Genomic DNA, 22529 nt, shown 5'->3' on the forward strand with positions numbered 1-22529 from the left:
GCTTCTCCCACGCGCGGTTTTTGGCTGCCTTAATCGCCCTGGAAAAGGCCCGCTTGGCAGAGCGGTAACTCTCTCCAGCCTCTTCTAATCTCCGTGGTTGCCGGATTCGCCGGGCACGTAACCACAGGCGTCTGGCGTGGACGGAGGAGCGCCTAAGCTCGGCGATCTCCTTCGTCCACCAATACGCCGCCTTCCTTGGACGAGGTTTGGATCGGGGCATCGCGACGTCACACGCCGCAGTTACAATGTCCCCAATTCATTGTGCTGCCTCGTCCGCATCAGTTGGGACTGTAGAGCTGTCGTCCACCCACAGCGATGTTTGGATAGAGGCCCGGAACAAGTCTCTATCCATTTTACGCAGTGCCCATCTTGAGAAGCGGAACTCCGCTTCCCTGCGGCAGGCTTGAACTCCAGGGGGGGGGTAACCGAGAGGCTCATCTCGATAAACTGATGATCAGAGAGCGTTTCAACCTCTCTGGCCACCCTCTACCCGGTAATGCGGCGCGCGGTCGAGGGATCTGCCCAAGTAATATCAACTATGGACCCCCCACCTATGCCGCACGCAGGTCTGGACACTGCCAGTATTCAGTGTGACAAATCCAAGGCCCGCCGCCCAACTCTCAAAGATCCTGCCCTTAGCATTGGTGACCGGGGAGCCCCACAACGCCGACTTGGCATTGAAATCCCCGGCCACCACGATCGATCCAGGCACGATCCTTGTTATGCACGCCGTTAGGCTGTCGAGCCATGCATTGTATTGGGCCACGTCCGTGTTGGGGGATATGTAGACCCCTACCACTGTGACGTGGCCCCACCTGACGGCCACAAACCCGTCGCCTGCCTCAAGCTGAGAGCAGGCGATGGGTTCCTCCGTCATCCGCCATGTAATTGCTACGGAGCCGCACCGATCCACCTTCCAACACGGGTGATTGGGCGGCACCCAGTACGGCTCCGCAGCCACCCCCAGACCACTGCCGCGCTCCGGCATAATGTGAAGAAACACGTCCTGCGAAGCGCGACAGTGATTTAGATTTGCATGAAGTAGTTTTTGTGGGGGCATTATGAGGACTCATTTTCGAAGGCCTCCACCTCTTTTTCTTCGTTTTGTCCACTGTCTGGCAGGGCCACGAACTGCGGCTCCGTCCTCTCATCTTGCCCGAAGTTATAAGGCATTTCCTCCCGTGGTGTAAAAGATATCTCCTCCTGTGGCGTGGAAATTGAAACCTGCTGCGGCAGTGGGGTCGACTGCGACAACGGTTCTAGCTCCTTATTCCTTTTCCTCCTTTGCGCTTTAGGTCTCAGGCTGATTTCGTTTTCCCCATTCTCTACTGCACTCGAGGCCGCCCTCTTAATAGGGGCCTTTTTGGGAACTGGGACCGAGACATTCTCCACGCTCACGATTGTCGGCAGCTGATGTGAGAACACCTGTTCCTGCTCTACCTCCTTCGCGACCACTTTGTCTTGCATCGGATGCTTAGGCTTTGTCGCACCTGTTGCTCTGCCTGTCTTGGTCCTTTTCTTTGCGGAGGTACAAGCCTTATCTCCAGCCCTGTGGCCCGCTGACTTGCCTAGATCGGCGCAAATCGGGCATTTAGGTATGGCCGCACACTCCCGCGCCCTGTGACCGACCTCGCCACATCTATAGCAGCGGGAGCTGCGATCAACCTCACTAGTGCATTGGGCCCGGACGTGGCCCCCCTCCAGGCATTTAAAGCACTGGAGGGGCCTAGCGTCGAGCTCCTGCACTCGGGCGATGAACCATCCTGTCTGAACTTTATTGCCCTTGTTCCTGATAGCGTTAATCGCTACCAAGGGGCATCTTAGCCACGTAGTATTTAGGCCGTTAGGCCCTTTACGTAGCTTGTCTACCTGAATCTGAGCTGGCAAACACTCACCGGCCTCAGCTACGGCCTTTGCCAGCTCCTCCTGAGTTACAGAATCCACTAGGTTGTGGACTCTTAATTCGCCTGTTTTTTGTGGGCCTAGTGACTTTAACACCAGGACGTCCCGCGAAGAGTTCTGCCAAACGTTCAGCCAGTGCGTCGGCTTTAGCAGCCTCTTCTTTACCGGGTACCTCGATTAAGAAGGCCTCGGTTTGAGCCTTCTTAGGTCTAAAGCCCCCTACAATCTTCAGATCTTTTAGGGATATGTGAGAGCAAGCGGCCTCCTTCATTAGACTATCATAGTCTCCTTCCAGGCTGGTAAGTGTGATCGCCGCTCGCTGAACGTGGCAGCTTCCTCTTACCGGCCTTAGTCTTCTTACCAGCTGCGTTATCCTTGGCTGATTTTGCCGGCGCGGTCTTGGCAGTGTTTGTGTTCTGTGTAGCAGGAGCTTTACTACCACCAGTTGCCTTGCCGGCCACCTTTGTTTTACTGCTTTGTCCCTGTTTTTCCTTCCTGACAACCATGGCCCAGGAGACCGCCTGGGCCATCTCGGTGTTCTTATTTGGGGCAGGGACAGAAGCAGTTCTGCCAGTAGGCTCCTTATTCGTCGGACCGGGGACCTTGGTTCCCTTGTTCTTCGTTTTGGTACCTCCAGCAACTCCCGTCGTAGGCTTGGGCTTGGGTTTATTGCCCTTCTTGCTGGTCACCTGATTTGTTTCCTTACTTCCCGCTATCGCCTCCTTCTGCTTGCGGGGGGCTTCCTTCAGGGCAGGTGACTCCCTCCTCTCGGCTTGAATTTTCCCGCTCAGAGTAGCAGTACCTAATCTCGCCACAAGATTCTCAAACATTCCCTCCACTTTGTTCGTGAAGGCGTTCAGGAGTCTCTCCTCCAATGTCGTTTCCTTATTTGACAAATCCTTAGGCGGAATAGCCTTTTTTAGCACCTTGGGCCCCCGTCCTTTTAACGGAGGCCTCTGTACCGCAGGCTTGCCTTCTTCGTCTATCTCGGCCAGTATTTTGATCCGATTGGCCTCAGCGGCTTCCTTCTCTCGTCTCTCCTCATCCGACGAGTACTCGACGTATATCCGCCTAGCTGTGTTCCTACTCGTGCGTTTGCTTTCTGCCGGTGGATCAAGGCGGGCATCATTCTGTGCCTCGTCAATGTCCATCGGCGTGTCCTTCCTAAGGGGCGTGAATTTCTCTACCATTTCCCGTTTACGGTTATCCTCCCTTAGTAGAGCTATTTGGTTGCGGAACTCTTCAAGCTCCGCATCCATGGTGTACCTGTCGTTCTGCTCCATTCGACTTACCATCTGTGTGACGGCCGCGGTGATGATTGCAGTCGCCTCATTAAGGTGGCCTTTGTCTGGGCCCCTGAGGCTTTTAGCGGTTGTACACACTTTATCCACCGTGGAAGGTCATTGGTTGATGCCATCTTTAGCTCCTCTAGCGCTTCCAATTTCAAGGCCTTCCTTTTTCTCGAGAGATTGGCTGGCACAGACAGGTCCGCCAAGTCTCTCAGGCGTTTTTTTTCTCTTTTCCGCTCTTTTTTGGCGAGAAGGGCTTTCTTGACCTCGTAGTCACCGATAGTAATAGGTGTGCCTCTCTTTTTATCGGTTTCCTTGGTCCAGAGCCTTCCATCATCTGGATTAACATATACCGACGTGTCCGACACATCAGGATCTGTATCCATTTCTAACGAGTCAACGCCCAATAGCGCGTCGGTAGACTCGGATCTTACGAACTCCCTGTCGGCTCCCTTGAGGAACTCCTTCGTCTTTACAAGGGTCTCTTCAACTCCTTGCCTTTTCTTGATCAGCTCAAGAGCGGGAGTGGCGGAAAATTTGTCCCTGTCCGACGCCTGGCTGCCCTTCTGAGAAGTGGAGGGGTTATTCCCTTGAGATGATCTCAGGGCTTTCCCCCTCGCACTTTTTGTCCTCCAACGGGACCTTTAATGGTTCTGGAAGAGGATTTCTTCTCGGTCACACTGGGTCTTTGGGAGGACCCATCAAGGTGCCGGGAAGAGTCTCTGCCGTCTCTTTGTTATTATTTAATGCAGAATTATTATTCATTTTAGGGTTAATTTCCGGACCCGCTGCGGCTCTAGGTGATAGGGCGCGCCCCACGACCGACCAGGACATACATCCCGACCGATTATTAATTTCTAATTGTATGTTTTCTTCATTTCCTCGAAATTTGGTAACTTTTTAAAATAATTACCTCTATGAAATTAGGTTAGTTTTTTCGAAGTGAGGGTGTAGAGGGAGGCGTTCAATTTACTACACATAAATAGATTGGTAAACCAGTTGTTCGAGAGCGCGCGGTAGCGCGAGATAGCGCGCGGTAGAGGACGACCACAAAAGAAACGGAGAGGAACAGCAAGTACAGAAATACAAAGTTTAATGTTCAATATGTACACTTATTTACACGAGTTTCCTTTTCAGGCAAAATACCGTGAGCGCGCACAGAGTCTAGCTCGGCGAAAGCGGCGATATAGCAATTAAGCAAGCGAGTGCGAAAAGCGGTGATGAGCGGTAAAGCAAAGCGGTTGTATAAAGATACTAGCGGTGTTCTATGATCTGCGAGCGAAATCGATTCCGCGGCGCAGCGGCGGTCCTTTCAACACCTCCGAGGCGAAACTCCCTCCCTGCAGATTTCTCAGAATTTCGGGAGGGTGATTGGCCGTCGGAGTCCCGCGTCATGGAGCTGACGTCACCGGTTTTACGTGGTGACCCGACGGGGTCGTCACCTGTTTTCGAGTGCTTTGTGTATAGCATGGATCGTTCCTTTGTTCTAGCGTTATTGTTTGACTTTATTATTGATAACAATGTTAAAGTTTCTAGGAAGCTAATCCCGAAAGATCCATGCTATACCGAATCTTCCCGTGACAATTCTTGTATTATGCGACATTTTACGCGAATATAAATTTACTGCAAGCGTGCATGTGCTGACATGCAGCCGAACGTGACTTCGTCGCGATGCTAGGTTTGCGATCTCAAACACCAGTTAAGAATACATTATGTAAAACCTGCACAGTACATATATAACAATTACATATACCTTGTAAAAATTCTTTTGTTAATAACTTTTTAATAAACAATGAGCGATGCTTAAAACCTTTCGATAATTACTCAGGGCCATGATCGTCGACAATATATGTCAGGATCAAAATCATTGAGGCTGGTCCGTTATTATGCACTTTTTACCAAAAATGTTTCTGACAAAAATTGTATGGTTTCAAGGGGGACAGATTATGAAGATATGGACTTGACCTAAAGTCACTTTTTCAAGGCCAGGTCAATGTAATCGGTTTTCTTAAATAAAACTGCCCATTTTTTCTTGCATATTTTTATAGCCCTTGTCGAGACATTTTCAAACATTATAATTAAGCTCTTTTTCGTTAAGAAGTTTCTAAGATATTTTAAATTTTGATATTTTTGTTGTTATGGATCGAGAAATACTTTAAATAAGCCTTTATATAAACTTTACTTTCATTAATTAACTTTTTACAGAAAAGTATTACTGACTAAATACTTAAAATCTCAGTGATTTAATACTGTCAATATTTATTTGGGAAATACTGGGAAAATGCTATTAGTGATAAATATTATAGGTAGTGATTAATACTACACAGAACTACTGGTGCTTAGTATTGAATTACTCACCGATATTTCGACTTCCGATATTTACCCGGCATAAAAAAAATTATTTTTTTTCGAAATTTTATTACTATTTTATAACTAAATTTGTTTCTTAAGATGCAGTCTATAATTATAAATATTTTCTCGTATTTGAAAAACACACTTACCTTGGTAGGATCGAACTCGGGACCTCTGGATCGTGAGCCAACTGCCTTACGTGGTAGACTATTTCTTAATTTGATGTAAGTGTTATATATAGTCTACATGTGTCATAACCAGCGCAAATATATAATTTTTCAAAAATCATCTTAAGAAACAAATTCAGTTTAAAAAGAGTAATAAAATTTTGAATTGGATATTAAAATGATATCCTCAGTACTATTTCAAAACTTGTACACTTTTATCACGACAAATTAGTACAGACCTTCATATAAAATGTATTTGTGCCTTACTTTTATCTCTTTTCCTTAATATTATCAGGAATTACCCATTATAATGTTTCTATACAAATTGTAGTACTGGTCAGTGATTAATTTCACATGGAATATTCAGTTCAGTACTTGAGTATTAATGTTAAAATACTGGCCAGTGATTTATTACACATGGAATCCTTGGTTCAGAACTTCAGTACTAACATTGAAATACTCATCAGTAATTCAACACAAGTATTTATTACACAAGTATTTTTCACCTAGTATTAAATGCTTTCTCATCAGAAATTTAATACTAAGTATTCAATACTCGTCCTGTATTAAATACTACTTTCATAAATTACTGACCAGTAATAAAATACTATGCAATACTTGGATCACAGTGATTCAAGTACTAATAAATACTTAATTTTAGTATTATTAATACACAAAATAAGTATTTATTACTAACCAGCTAGTAATACTTTTTTGTAAGGGTTTGTACATGAAGAATAACGTCTTTCTACCACAGAACTTCTCAGGGCGTGGTTCGACTCTACTGACCTCTGTATTATAAAACATAAAATAGAAAAATCTCTAGATATGACCATGAGCACATAGTTTTTTCCAATAAAAGAAAAATAAATTAAACTGTTAGATTAACAAGTTATTAAATATACTGAAGAATGAAGATACACAAAACTTCAACAATTTTTAATATAAAATATGAAATATTTCGTAAAGTATTCACTTATCAATGACTTTACTTTGATACTTTTATACGTAGAATAATAAATGGAATCGAATATAATGATATCAAGAAACGCGGTAGCGTCTTATGCCAAGTATATAATTTTTTAATAAGATATTTTTTAACAAGATACAAGAGAGATACATTCTACAAATATCGGAGAAGAAAATAGATTTTTCTGATTATAATGATACAACATTGATACACAGATATGCACTTGATGCATAGATATGCATTGTCACGTTTTTTTATTTGTAATCGCGCACGAGGCGCAAGACGGATCAAAAGGGGAGGGGAGGAAAGAAGGATGCGACGGGTCCCTCGCACGGTCCGATAATTACACTCAAAATGAAAGTTTGGTGCCAGACGCGTATACTCGCGTCCACGAATTTACAAAAAATCGCGAGAGCCATACGCTAAACGCTAAACCACAATAGCTAATTTTGTCCGTCGTGCGAGAGATCGGCCAACTCAACCTAACGGCGAAGAGCGGATGATCGGCAGCGCTAAAAATCGGCGGAGTGACGAAGCAACATACAAATGTTTAATAATAATCAGTAACAATATTTATTATAAATTGGAAATACTGTAAGATCGAATCTTAAAGAGAACTGAATCAAATTACTAAATATCAGAAATAAAAAATAAATCGGAGTAGAATGATTAAATAGCGGGAATTAGTTAATTATTTCGAATCAAGTAAGGGAGACTAGGCTTGTTGGCACCGTTTTCACAATTTCGGCATTTGAGTTTTTAAACAACTAATTTTCATGATTAAACAGTACTAATATGATAGAGAGAACCTTTCTCTACATTTTCATGCCAAAACGCTTCTGTATACTGTATAGTTTAATGTAATAAGTGAAATACGAACATGCTGCATTGTAGCCAACTTGCCCCGATAGTAGGGTAGGTTGGCTATGCGACAAAAGTCCATGTTAAATTAATGAAAACGTAATAGAAACACAAAACGTAACAGATATGTACTTCTTGATAAAGATTGTATTTTTTAAAGTATATAATGATTAAATAGCAAAATACTGTTGCAGAAGAACAATTGTAAATTATTTTAGATGTAGTTTTCTTCAATATAAAAATATTAATATAAATATGTATCTAGCTTCTATCAACATTGTAGATAACAAATCACATGCTCACACAGGTTTCACGCGCGCGGCAACAACAAGTAAAGCTAAGCATGCCTTGATATGAGCCAACATACCCCATCCCTACATACGTTTGATTTCAGTTATTTTCTTACAATAAATTACTGTTGTTCCTCAAAATAACATGTCGTATAGTAGCAGAAACTTTTCTTTTAACTAATAATACGTCACTTTGATTTACTTCTCAAGCTGAAGAACATTAATACGATATTTTGAAATGCTCGAAGATTTACCTGCCACCTCTTAAATAAGAGTTTTCTCTTTTTCTATTGTAATACTTGTTTGATTTAAATAAAACTTTGGGAAAAATACCTATATCATACAAGAGATATTTTGTGATAACTTTTCCATTATTTCTTTCACTATAAATACATAAAAGGAACGCATTGCCAACTTGCCTCTTGTGCCAACGAGCCCCGGTCTCCCCTAATTGAACACAAGAAATATCAAAATTAAATAGTTGAATTAAAGATGAGATCGAATATAAGAGTTAACAGAATTCTATAGAAAATTGCATCGAACGCGTAATAATATAATTAAACCTAAAGTAACGTGAGAGAGGATTAATTAAGAAGATGCAGTGACTCTAAACACAACGCAAAATATAGTATAATTATTAATACAAAAATGTGACACTTGCGATAACATGCACTTAAGACGACGCAAAATATAGTGCGTGCTAACATTAAATATAACGCACAATAATACAACGTAATATAGCTCGTGATGAATACAGCAATTACGCCAAATACAATGCAAAATAGAGCGACGATAACACCAAAGGTAACGCGAAATACTACAACGTGAAATAGAGAACGCGAACGCGAAAGCGAACGTATACCGCACGACACTAATGGCGGATATACGATTCCCGTACTTTGGCCGAAGGATCGCCTGCGTCCACTCACGGTCGCGATCTCCAGGAGCCTGCGATAACCGATAATCCCTTTTGCCAACGAAACTATCTCGGGATCCCTCGCGTCTGATGCCGACCGCCAACGCTAATATCAAAATTACGCCTTTTCAGCGACTTTCACGAATGAATCGCGTGTCGGCACCAGAACGGGAACGTGACCCGGAGGGCTGGTTCGTGGCTTCACAAAGAGTTCAAGGCAACCTCACCGGCGTACGGACTCCTCGCTTGCGCCGCTGTCCTTGATCCTCGAGGCTCAGACCGGGACTTCGCCAATCTTACGCGGTAACCAAAAGTGTGTAGAAATAGCGCAACTTGTCACGCCGGAGGACGACCAGGAAAAGATCGAGCGGAATTTGCTCGATAGGGTGAATGCACCGATTGTGGCCACCTTAACCATTTTTGCAACTTTTAAAATTATTTTTTTTTTAATCATATAACAGAAGAAGAAACTATTCACTCTTAAATACAATATTTAATATCTTAATTTTTAATTTTACACAAATAAATTTTAGAAAAAAAGCGAATAAATAATATAAAAGTTAAATAATTGCAAAAATTCCATTTTACACTATTTTTGGCCACCTGTGTATCTGTTGTGGTCATGTAGGGTGCCAATTTTGGCCATATGAAAAATTTAGCATGACAACAAGCTTTTGTTCAAAATAAAGGGATAGTAACTAACAAAAATGTAAAATATCATATATTTTAATGTTTATTAAACAAAAAAATTGCATTTTAATGTATTTTATATATTTCTTTAATCTTTGCAAATCACATTTGTGGGTACTAATCACAAAATAACAAAATATTTAATAAGACTTATTACCTATTAAATAAACTAAACACATTAATTTTATATGTTTTATCAATAAATACACTAATAAATAAACTTTTATTTTAATAATTTGTACTTTTTAGTATTAAATATTAAAGTAAGTTTAGCTTAAACGTATGTGGTAGGCTCTGAGTAAAACAAGTTAAGAAATAATTGGCTATGAGAGCCGACGCAGGATCGAATATGCGGAAAAATTATATTTGCAGTCAAAACATTAAAACATTAAGATCAATCAAACGTTTCGGCCCTAAATCGGGCCCTCTTCAGTGACTCATATAAAAGTTAATGTGAACGCAACGACGCGGTATCGCAATAAGCTGATTACAATATCGGATATGCACGCGTACAATGGTATCGCAATCGGTTAATGCGAAACGCAAGCGCGGATGTTATGATTCGCATTTTGAGGACGCCAGGTGCGCGTTCAGATCTCTCTTCAAGTGTATGTTACGGCGCGTATGTCCGGTAAGCACCCACGTAGCATTGACAGCGGGAATCAAAGAGAGAGAGACGAAAGCAGCAAACTGTGGCCCGGCAGAACTATCGAATGCAGTAACCATTAGGGCCATTACAAAAGATGGAAAATATGCGTAACTTACTGCGTGCTACACGAACCGCATTTAGACGTCTCTGACATATTCGCTGTGTGGAGAACGATGTGTGTTCGTCGGCATCTGAGCCCCGAATGTGAGGTCAAAGCGCACGCCGTGATCTCAAGAGCACGCGAACGTATAACAAATTATAAACAAATATACATCGCCGAGCACACGGTCGCAACAGGAGAATTCGGCGGATTTATCTAAACATTAGAGCGACGCTTTATTTTATTTATTAGCCGGAGGTATGATTCGCCTAGAAAATCGGTGTCTGTTTGTAAATTGACCCCGTTGTGCTGCAGACCGATGTGCAACATTTTAGAAACCAAGCGTTTAATGTGAAACGGTTCTTTGTCAAGGATTACGGCACTCCCGAAATCAAACTTATGGTTATTATCCATACAATGCATCTGCACTACAGAATGTCCCCCCGGATTTACTCGCTTGTGTTCCCTGATACGGGTTCCCAATAGTCTACCTGTCTGTCCCGTGTACGAAGCATCACAGTCAGCGCAGTTGATGCGATACACCACGTTGCTTTGAGAAACGTTATCGACAGTGTCCTTGTGTACTTTAATAAGGCCGTTTAGTCGATTAAAGCCGTAAAAACTCAGTTTTTTATCCATAGTACTGGCGAGATGAGTGAATTTTTCTGATATATTTTTTACGTACGGAACAGACAGATAAGACCTACCGCTTGGCTCTTCATCGTCCAGAGGCCCCGAGATAGATTTTTTAAAAAAAGAACTAAGCTTTTTCACAATTATCGCGAAAACGAAGTCCAATGGATAGCCATTTTCGAGTAAGAGAGTGATGGCCAGAGACAGATTTTTTTGGTGGAAACTAGGATGGGATAGCCTGAAAGCCCTGTCAATTAAACCCATAGCTACTCCCCTCTTTTGGCTGTTTGGATGGCTGGAAAAGAAGCTGAGATATCGTCCAGAAAAGGTCGGTTTGTGATATCAGTCAAATATCAGTCTTTCATTGGCAGCTATTATCGTGATGTCGAGAAAATTAAGGGTGTTGTTATTATTAATTTCTATTGTAAACTGTAACCTGTTGTGAATGGAGTTAAAAATGTTAAGGGTGTCTTGTAAGAACTCAAGGGGCGCCGCAGATGCAACGTCGTCGACATAGCGGAAATAAAAAGGTGGAATATATTTGAGTCGTTTCAAGGCCTTATTCTCAAGATCCCGCATGACAATCTCCGCAGCGTCAGGGGACAGAGGAGACCCCATAGGACTGCCGTGTGTCTGTCTATAAATGACATTGTCAAATGTGAAGTATGTAGAATCAAGCACGAACTTGATAGCGGTTACGAATTCTTCACACGGTAATTTAGTATTTGGACCTATGAGATTCCACTGTCTACATATGCTGTCAATGACCAAGTCGGTCGGAACATTCGTAAAAAGCGAGATAACATCTAAAGAAAATAACACGAATCCAAGGGGAAACTCTTTGTTGTTCAGCTTTTCGACAAGTGTAAAGCTGTCCTTGCTGCTGGATCCACTTATAGGCAAACTCTTGTGTAGGATCTTTTGTAGGAAAGAAGCTAGGTCATACAGAGGAGTGTTAATGGAAGACACAATGATTCTGAGTGGGCAATCGGGTTTGTGGATCTTAGGTAGGCCATAAGCCCTAGGTAAGATGTCGTCACTGACATGTAGGGAGCGATATTCCTGCTGTGTGATATATTTTTTATTTTTCCAACGCGTAAGGAGGGAGACCAGCGTTGAAATGATCTTTCTGGTAGGATTTCTATCAATATAGACATACTCGTTGTACTTAACAGTTACCATCCACGACTTAACTTCACCTTTGACTTGGAAAGTAACAATTCTCTCCCGTTTCTTGACACCGTAGTTATCGGGGATGAAAATCGGTTGATAACTAATTGGTATAAAAAACCCACGTTTTCTGGCCGATATATCAACTTTTTTTCTAGCGACCCGTTTAAATATAAAGTTAACACTATCACGAGTCTCTTTGATCGAGCCATTTTATTGTCTGACGAAAGCTTCCATACATTTAATATTAATATAGTCAAAGAAATACTTTTGAACAATTTCTTTCCAATCGATCTCATTAATAAACACATTAATATTAGAATAAAAAAACTTCTGCATAGACGGGACGTGGATAATGCTTCGGGTAATTTATTCGATCCACGGAGATGCGTCGTACTACCGTACGTTAAAGGTCTTGGCGAAGATATACGTCTCACGCTGAATAATATTGGCCTTGATACTGTCCACACTGTCCCTAAAAAAATTGGACGTCATTATTAGGAGAGGAAAGGATCGTCTTGATAGGAATAACTCGACTGAATTGGTCTATAGAATTAACTGCGATAATTGTTGCGCATCTTACATCGGACAAACAAAGCGATACCTTAAAACGCATGTGGCGGAACATTTTAACGATATAAAGAAAGACGATAGTAAGTGTGGGGTAGGATATAGGTGAAGGTGCGTCGATTCCCACAATAATCAATCGTTTAATTAGGTAAAATCTCGCTAGGTTTATTCATGCTCTTGGTATATACAGGATAAATATTTCTTTGATGTCTATGAGTAGGTGGTCGTGTGTGTCAGTGTAAGTAATTACTGTGTAGTGTAATATTCTCATTTAGGCGTCCTTAAATTCCTTAAACAAGGATCTCTTCTTTGTGGAGAGATTCTTTCGCGGGATATATAGATTCCGTCCGGGAGTCCCTGGCTTGCCTCTAGGAGTGGACGGAACGGGACTGTATTGTGCACGAGGAAATCGAGGTCGTGGAGGAGTCTTGAAGACGTGGTCCGTCTGTGTTGCCACAGAATTCCCCGGTTCGCCTGGATGAGGTACGTGCCGGATGCACGGTGCTCGGATTGGTAGATCGATCAGGTGTAATTTCCACGGAAGGAAAGTCTCCACCTTAGAGATCGGAAATGGATCGTGTGCCTGGATCTCGGAAACAGGAAAGGTAACCGGGGTGAACTTCCACCTCGTCTTAGTCTCAAGAGCCGGGATGGTGATCGGGATAAGCTTCCACGGCGGAGTCTTTTCCTCAGAGCCCGGGTTAAGACTCGTGGATTTATCCTCAGGAACCGGAGTCGGAGTTAGGATCGGAGTTGGAGTAGACAGCGTCTCAGGAACCTTCGTCTTGGTCCCAGGAGCAGGAATCGGAGTCGGAGTCGAAGCCGGAGTCGGAGTTGGAGAAAGCAGCGCCTTGGTCTCCACCGGATTTGGTGTTGCCCGACGGGCTGGGTCAATATGACCCTGAAAACCTTTCCGCGACAGTGTGTCGGTTGACTCTTACCGAAGAGAGTTAATTTCCTGCAAGGCAGGTATGAACGAAGGCCCGTAGTGAGCACGCTCCGTGAACGAAGGCCCGAAATGAGCACACTCCGTACAAAAGAGGGTTATGTCAAGGGCCCTATGAGCACACTTTGACTGGCGAACCCGAAGATCGCTGGAAAAGTCCCGCTGAGCAGCCCTTTATATAGCAGTGGATGTCGAATCTTTCTTACGAGAGAATCGGCCGGCGATGCGCCGCGTAGCGGGCGCGCGTTGAACTGCCCGGCCGATCGATACCGTGCCGCCGCGCCGCTTCGCGCCGCGCGCCTCTCGTCATACTGCCGGCGTCGCGCGCGCACCGTCGCGCGTTCGTGGCGTGACCGCCACAGTAAGCATTCCGTTGTCAGCAAACATCGCGTTTCCCATGGGCATGATTTTAAGTGGTGCGAGATTGAGATACTGCACAGGGAAAAGAATGCACAAAAAAGAGAAAAATTGCGGAAATGTTCCTTATAAAAAGTATTCTGATACTATTAATCTAAAAAAAAAACGGATAATTTAAATCCCATACACGATAATGTCATCTCGAGCGTATAATTTTGTTTTCTGCTATTGGTTACTTTGACCTGACAACTTTGTAAACTTTTAAGTATATGCGATACTGCCAGTTCGATCCGGACTTCTATTGTGTGGACATGAGTCGTTATGTGGCTCGAAAAGCTTGATATTTCTGTGTAACTAGACACTTTAATTCGTTAATATGATACGAAATGTGAATTGGTGCTATCGTGGGACATTCTTCTGGTAAATGAGTAACACCTTTTTTTTGTTACTGTCTGTGGGTTTGACATCATACTTATTAATTTTATTAATTCTAGCCTCTTATGTATGATATATGTTTCTGTCAAAATCTCATAAACATTAGACTAAAAGTGTGTCGACGATGGTAGCCTCTTTCTCATCAGGTATTTTGAATTTTATTTGCGCTTAAGGGGATCTTATAGTGGCAGTAGTTACCGACATTTTTTCATTTTAAGAAATCTTTGAATTGGCTTTACAGAATTGCAAGTTTTTGGTCTAGAATTAAAGTACGCACAAAAATCTACATCGCGACATACGATTTCATTTTTTTTTGTTTCGGAGGGAGAGGAAAAATTCCTCGCGCATTCCTGACCCCGGCTGTCAGGTTATGTGGGGCTTGCACCCACTAAAAAACCTCTCCCTAATATGCAGCACGCCGGACATAGGTTAGGTTACATCACATGGGAGACTCGAGGTATTACTTCACGAGATGCAACAGTCCTCACGCAGAGGCGACAGTAAGACGTAAACCGAAGACACAGGACACACGGTAGGTCATCTCAGGAGGGGTGTTCCCGCCCCCGAAGAGGACGCACCCCGTCCATCACCCGACCACCTCGGGAGGCCCTCCATGATAATGACCGCGGGCAGTCATATCATTGAGAGTCTCCTTCATCGGCTGCGAGAACGTTTGTCCAGGGACATTCCCCCCCCCCCCCACACACATACAGCAGCACACGCGCACGTGTGCGAATCAGACGAGACAGGGACCGCCTCTATCCGGAGAGGGGTTCCACACATAGCTAACTAACCCACGAGTGACACACGATTTCATATCGGGAACGAAAAAAAAAATTAAAAATTTTACTAATTTGGGCACATACAACTGTCATCTGACGACAATAACAAAATTACTGCAGTTTAATATTGTTTAAAGTCAACGTATAAAGAGAGAGAGAGATTGTGTTAGTGCAGCCATCTATGGCGTTCATCTTGCGGTAGGTCGAAACGCGCGAATATGTATGCGAAAAATAGGTCCCGACCGCGTAGTAACTCAGGCGTTCGAGAACGGCCGAGCGCGGGCTTCCCGCGCACTTGCGTAAGCATATTGGGAGAGGCGCGCAGCCCGGGCGAGCGAGCATTCGTTACCCAGATCTCGTGCACGATACATCGTGCGTTATATCTAAGTTCGATACAGAATTGCGTCATCTTTTGTGCATTGTGTCGTTAAGTTGTGAGGTAGCTGAGATCTGCCTCTCCGTGTGCCGTAGTAACATAATTATTTCTCATACATCAATCAACGAAGGATACAGACAACTACGATCGTCACCGAGAGGAATCCAGTGAGATACGTCCCGGCGAGCCATGCAGGCACGTGGAACGAAGGAAGGCAGCCATTTTCTGGAACGTTCGAGAGGGCCTTTTCGACAGGAAATAAGACGTCCTTTTCGAAGTCTTGGATAAACGAGAGAGATAAGTCTTGGGCCTTTCGATATATACTCGTTGTGTGAACATCCTATTTGATGTTATCGTCAATCAAAAGGTAACCTGTTTAAATATACTTGAGTAGGGACGTTAGACTCTCGTCTACCGTTACAGAGTGTGAACGTTAGACATTCGTCTACCGTTACGAGAGAGATAATCAATCCACTCAAGGTTACCATTTGCAATTACCGCTTGCAGAGATCACGAGAGCAAGTGAGAGGAAAACTTCCTCGCCTTTTGAAAAGATATTAAAGTTCATTTCGAGTCAAATTATAATACTGAGCTCAGTCTAAAGTAAAGTAAATTATTAATCGTTCGGTTGCAACCATTTTCATGACAAGTAAAAAACTTTATTTCTTTCTTTTGTGCGTCTATTTCATTATAATTGATTATACAGTATCTCTTATTGTTTATTACGTTAATGTGCGAACATTCTTTACATTCACTTGTAATACGGACTAAATGAGAATGCGTTCATTGCGGATTATATTAATCGTTTCTTGCGTTGTAACAAAACTATCGAATAACCGTTTCCGTGCGTTGCTATAAAAGTTCTTATTCAATTACTTTATAATCTTCTAATAATTATCTTGCGAATTATGAGTTATCTAGTATTACGTTCATGCTGTGGTGAATTAATGTGTCAATCAAAGACTGCATATTACAATATTTAATTCAGTAAACTCAGTGAGAAACCATGCTTATGTTTTTGTCGTTGCTCATATTGTATGTACAGCTTATGTTTTAGTAATCGCTCGTGATATAGTATAATGCTTTGTTGTGATTCAGAAACGAGTTTAGTAATACTCAATCAGTATTAAACTTACAAATAATTCATTTAGTAGAAGGATAAGAGTTATTCATTAATTAGAAATAAAAGATTGATGCATTATTTCCCAGATTATACAAATTTTATCTGAAGTGATATTCTTGTAATAATTGATTTATGTTTATGTTTTCAACGATCCTTTCTTTAGAGAAGAATAACTAATTCTGAGCTTGACTACGTCAAGAGAGATTATAAGGAAAAATATTATGACAATTTTCTTCTAATGAAGTTTTTATATGATAAAGAAGAGCCTTAGTAAAACTTCAAAATATATTATGATACATGTTTAAAGAAAGGACTGTTCTATGATAACCATTTATCTGTTCTTTTATGCATTTATTGTACTCACATTGTCTTTTTATATTATCTATGTACAATTTTGTTCACGAATACTGGGAAGGTTTTAGGGCAGTTTCCCTTTTCCTATGCAACAAATGTTGGTATTCTTTGTATAGTTCTGCCCACTCTAAACTTTTGTTCTTTTTCTAAATTACATAAATTACGAAACGCAATCTCTCTCTCAATAAACAGATTCTTATTATTTGTTCCTTCCTCATCTAATTCTAGAGTTCAGGCTTGTGCGCGAGCTTGTGCAAACAAATATATATATATATATATAGACACCCAGTCGAGGTAGGGACAACATGTAGGAACAATATTGTGTAAATAAAACTAAGATTCAACGTCTAGAAGAAAAGATTTTGTAAAATAAAGTTTTATTAAGCAAAAGCACATTCAGGTTAATAGGATAAGCAGTATTGGGTGTAGCGAGATATGGCGCAGCAATCGAACAAAGACAGATGCCTCTTGTTAGACAAGGACAGATATAGATATATAACATAGAAAACAGGATTAGAAATGTTGACATTACCGACGTCGAGGAAGTTCGGCCTTCGCTATAAGATCCCCTTTAATACTTCTGCATTGACGAAAAAGAATTTTCTGTTATATTTTTCATTTTATATTTTAACTATTGACGATGTTATTCGACCCCATGCTTTATTTTGTTTTGTTAGATCACTTGATAAGGACCCGAAACCTGCGTTGAAACGTTGTGAAGTTTATGTATATTTTTTGCCGATTGTTGTCGATTTAAATATAATATTTTTGGTTAAACATGATTGGCGGAACAAACATTTATTTTTAGAATAAAATAATAGTATTAAAAAAAAAAACTTTATAAGGCTTAGTATCTCAAATATTAGTCAGTATTTTTAAAGTTATCTTTTTTTTTATATTAAGTGGCCAAAATTAGTGCAAACGTTATCTCAGTTCTGGCCACTCTATGGCCACAAGTGGAAAATGCAAAAAAACATGCTCGATTTTCAGCCAGCTTGTTTATTTATAAAAAGCAAATTAATTTTACAAGATCGCATTAGCAGATTAAATTTTAAAAGAAACTTAACCTATACGCGTCTCATTTCTAGTGTACACAAGTATATACTGTCACATTTTCATTAAAAAATACACTAAATTCTATTTACCGAGTTTCGGGGATTCTTATCGTTTGTTATAAAAAGATTGTGTCTTTGGTATACACTAACAGATAATTTTTTTGCAATGTAAAAGAGATACGTGATGTTGATTGTCGAACTCACATGACCGAGAAAAATAGTTGCAAAGTGAATATGTCACGATTGCTGCGCATTGCAGCCAACCTTAAACTAGAAAATCTTAATAAATGACGAAGGTGGGCAAAACGGGCGCAGTGGCTACAAACGGTACATTCACCCTAATGAAATCGATGGCGTGCCCCATCTAAGGGGTTGCGCGGCTTTTCTACGCGATAGCGCGAGCCAATTAGGAGCGGATTCGCAAGCTCGCGACAAGATACTCGCGCAGTGCCATCGGCAGCAGATCCTGCGGGTGCGTCTGATGACCCCTCGCTCTCGCAGCGGCCTCCCGGGATCTATATGCAGTGGTCCGGAGCCCGGAGCCCTGGCAGCCCGGGGATGGTGGCCAGCCACCCCAGTCCAGTCAGTGTAGTGCATGTCGGCCGGGGAACTCGTTCTCTCCCGGCGCCGCCGCGCGCCGAGGGCCCTGCCACAATACGCTCCGTCCGCCGCCGAATCACGCGCAACGCACGTGCTTTCCTGCGTCCTTCTCGTCTCGCCGCCCGCGAGCCGCCGCGTTCAACGGTCGGTTCCTCGTCTCCGGGTCTCTTCTCCCTGGCGGAAAAAATCTATGAAAAAATATGTCATTCCGACAACAAATTATGACTGTCTATAATAAAGTATCCAAAATTTGTAGTTTTCAACTTCAACAAGTTGTAGTTTTCTTGTAGAAAATTTATACAACCATCTAAAATGAGCTATAATCTTCTACGAAAAAAAATAATTGCAGTTTCTTATTAAAATTACCTTTTTAAAAAAGGTAAAAAAAAGGCTGACCCAGAAAACAATTGTGCAGAACAACAACACTTTTCTATTTTGTCCAGCTTGTAGTTTTCTATATGTAATGTCGCGTCTTTTTACACTCTCGGACCGCTCCGAGACGTGCGACGGATCAAAAGGAGGGGGAGGGAAGGATGTCAGGTCCCTTCGACTGTTCTCTCGTACCGCTCCACAATTATACGCGAAAATATTGTGTTGGGCGCCAGACGCGGAATTCGCGTCCACTAAAGTGCTAGAATCACCGAAAATTTCCAACTGCGACACAAGACAGAGTTAATGCGACGTGCGAGAGGTCGGCCAGCTCGACCTAATGTTATGGACGGGGTTGATGAAGGGCAGCGCGATATTCGGCGGGGTGACGCCTATATCAAATACTCAGCGGATTGATAATGAAAATGAATAACAACGTTTATTTTGGACAATCTAATAGGAGCTCTTGCCTTAGGCGACTAGCGCCTGAAAATATCTGCCTCGGTGTCCTGTAGGGGGTCTCATACATATACCAGTCCGTACCGAACCTTGAATTTGAGAGAATGCATGAACGATGCGACGCCTAGCGGCGTCGATGCGAACTGCCGGTAATACAGTTACCGCGCTGGCGTGATGATGATGCATGTACCACTGGTGGCGCGAACCGCCACATTTACCATTGACGAATTTCCATTACAATTCACACTGAACAACATTGGCTGAAGGTAGAAAAATTCCATAGTAGGTAAGCAACGTTTGTTCTAAGCCATGGGGCAATGAGGGGGGGTGAGGGGCGGAAAGGAACCGCGGGCGGGGGGGGGACCGCGGGGGAGGGGGGAACCGCGCGTTTCGGCGCCGCGGGGGAGGGGGAGGGGGGGACCCGCGCGTTTCGGCGCCGCGGAGAAGGGGGAGGGGGGGAACCGCGTTTTTCAGGCGTCGCGGGGGAGGGGAAGGGGGGAACCGCGTTTTCCGGCGCCGCGGGGTGAAGGGGTCTGCGTTTTCCGGCGCCGCGGGGTGAGGGGATCCGCGTTTTCCGGCGCCGCGGGGCGACCGCGTTTCCGCCGCGCCGCGGAGCGAGGGGGGGATCCGCGTTTTCGCCGCGCCGCGGAGCGTTCGCGTTTTCGGGCGCCGCGGGGCGAGGGGACCCGCGTTCGCGTTTCGCCGCGCCACGGAGTCCGCGTGACGTCACACGGCACGCTCGCGTTATCTCTCCCTCGTAGATGTTTCTTTCCCGTCCCCCATTCGTCTTCTCGTTCGCGCGGTGTCTCGCCCCCGTCCCCCCCCCCCGTTTGCGTTCACGATCGCGTTTAAATAAACCTTTTTTAAAAAAAAGGTAAAGAAAGGCGCCAAGTACACGCATAGTAGTGTATATGTTGTTACCTCGAAAAAAAAACAGTGGTAGTATTATACCTTAAAAAAATCTAAGTAACAAGTGGTAGACGAAATCTTTGTATCTTGAAAAATCTCGAAAAAACCTAAACAGTAGTATCTTCACCTCGAAAAAAAAACAAAGTAGTAGTATTATACCTCGAAAAAACCTAAGTAACAAGTGGTGGACGTAATCTTTGTATCTCCAAAAATCTCGAAAAAACCTAAGCAGTATTATTTTTATTTCCACAAAATTATTACTCAAGTGATACACATCACAAAATTACGTTACCTTATCAAAAAATGAGTCGCGCTTCAAGTGATCTATTATTACAATTACAAAAAAGAAATGATATCTTTTTTTAAATTACAGCGCCAATTACAGAGAACATATATTTTTTGAGATACAAAGATTACGTCTACCACTTGTTACTTAGGTTTTTTCGAAGTATAATATTACTACTGCTTTTCTTCGATTAGAATAAAAAATTGAATCATGAAGAATTACACAGGTAACAGTACAAAATACAAATATTTTATTAAAATATTTAAACCCAACAAGGGAATACAAGGTATTTAAATACATAGTTTATGTATGTATTTTAAAAGATTTAATCGCATCGCAAAGAATTACAGAGGTAACAGTACAAAAAATAAAAATATTTTATTAAAATACATAAATTTTTCTTGTCAAAAAACTTGGCGCTGCTAGACCTCAAAATTAGGTCAGCCTGGTGTGTATGTGCGAGCGAGTGGGTGTGGGCGATGTGTGTGTGTAATTTGTAAAAGGTCTCTCTCTCTCTCTCTCTCTCTCTTTCTCTCTCTCTCTCTAGCAGCGCCAAGTTTTTTGACAAGAAAAATTTATGTATTTTAATAAAATATTTTTATTTTTTGTACTGTTACCTCTGTAATTCTTTGCGATGCGATTAAATCTTTTAAAATACATATATAAACTATGTATTTAAATACCTTGTATTCCCTTGTTGGGTTTAAATATTTTAATAAAATATTTGTATTTTGTACTGTTACCTGTGTAATTCTTCATGATTCAATTTTTTATTCTAATCGAAGAAAAGCAGTAGTAATATTATACTTCGAAAAAACCTAAGTAACAAGTGGTAGACGTAATCTTTGTATCTCAAAAAATATATGTTCTCTGTAATTGGCGCTGTAATTTAAAAAAAGATATCATTTCTTTTTTGTAATTGTAATAATAGATCACTTGAAGCGCGACTCATTTTTTGATAAGGTAACGTAATTTTGTGATGTGTATCACTTGAGTAATAATTTTGTGGAAATAAAAATAATACTGCTTAGGTTTTTTCGAGATTTTTGGAGATACAAAGATTACGTCCACCACTTGTTACTTAGGTTTTTTCGAGGTATAATACTACTACTTTGTTTTTTTTTCGAGGTGAAGATACTACTGTTTAGGTTTTTTCGAGATTTTTCAAGATACAAAGATTTCGTCTACCACTTGTTACTTAGATTTTTTTAAGGTATAATACTACCACTGTTTTTTTTTCGAGGTAACAACATATACACTACTATGCGTGTACTTGGCGCCTTTCTTTACCTTTTTTTTAAAAAAGGTAATTTTGTACAGATATCACGCCTTTTTGTAGTATTACGCATTGTATAAACAATATGTACAGGGTGTTATTTCGAGGTATAATACTACCACTTTGTTTTTTTCGAGGTAACAACATAATACATATATACTACTATGCGTGTACTTGGCGCATTTTTTTACCTTTTTTTTGAAAAAGGTAATTTTGTACGGATATCACGCCTTTTTGTAGTGTCATATAAGACGTCGGCGTTAGAAGTAGATAGAAAAAGAAGTATCTTAATAAAAAATTTTCACATTTGGACTTTGCGTCGCAATATCTCCGCTTGTAAGCTATCGATCAAGCCTACTTAGAACTTGATCCGTTCACTCGTTATTGAGATCTCAACATCTCGGGTACTCGCAACCCGTCGCGTCGCGTAAGAGTCACGGTCGGTCTCGCTCCGCGTGTACTTGGCGCGAGACACTACCGTGTCTCTTGATTCTGCCGCTAGGGAATTTTTAAGTCGATTCTTATGAATCAAGCTTGAATTCGATGTCTAGGTGTCCCAGGTTGCCGATGACGAGGTTCACATAGTGCGCTTCATAGTTTTCGGTATTCAGGTGTATTAATACCTTGAATTCGATGTCCACGT

General features: G+C 42.0%; 1 protein-coding gene across 1 annotated transcript; it reads right to left on the minus strand.

Annotated features, from left to right (window-relative positions):
- Window positions 1-532: 532 nt before the first annotated feature.
- On the minus strand, window positions 533-1060 carry LOC139818273 (uncharacterized). The gene has a single exon (XM_071786895.1). The coding sequence runs from the start codon at window positions 1058-1060 to the stop codon at window positions 533-535; it is 528 nt and encodes a 175-aa protein (XP_071642996.1).
- Window positions 1061-22529: the final 21469 nt, after the last annotated feature.

Source organism: Temnothorax longispinosus, chromosome 8 (genome assembly GCF_030848805.1).
Source record: "Temnothorax longispinosus isolate EJ_2023e chromosome 8, Tlon_JGU_v1, whole genome shotgun sequence".
In the NCBI taxonomy this organism is placed as follows: Eukaryota; Metazoa; Arthropoda; class Insecta; order Hymenoptera; family Formicidae; genus Temnothorax; species Temnothorax longispinosus.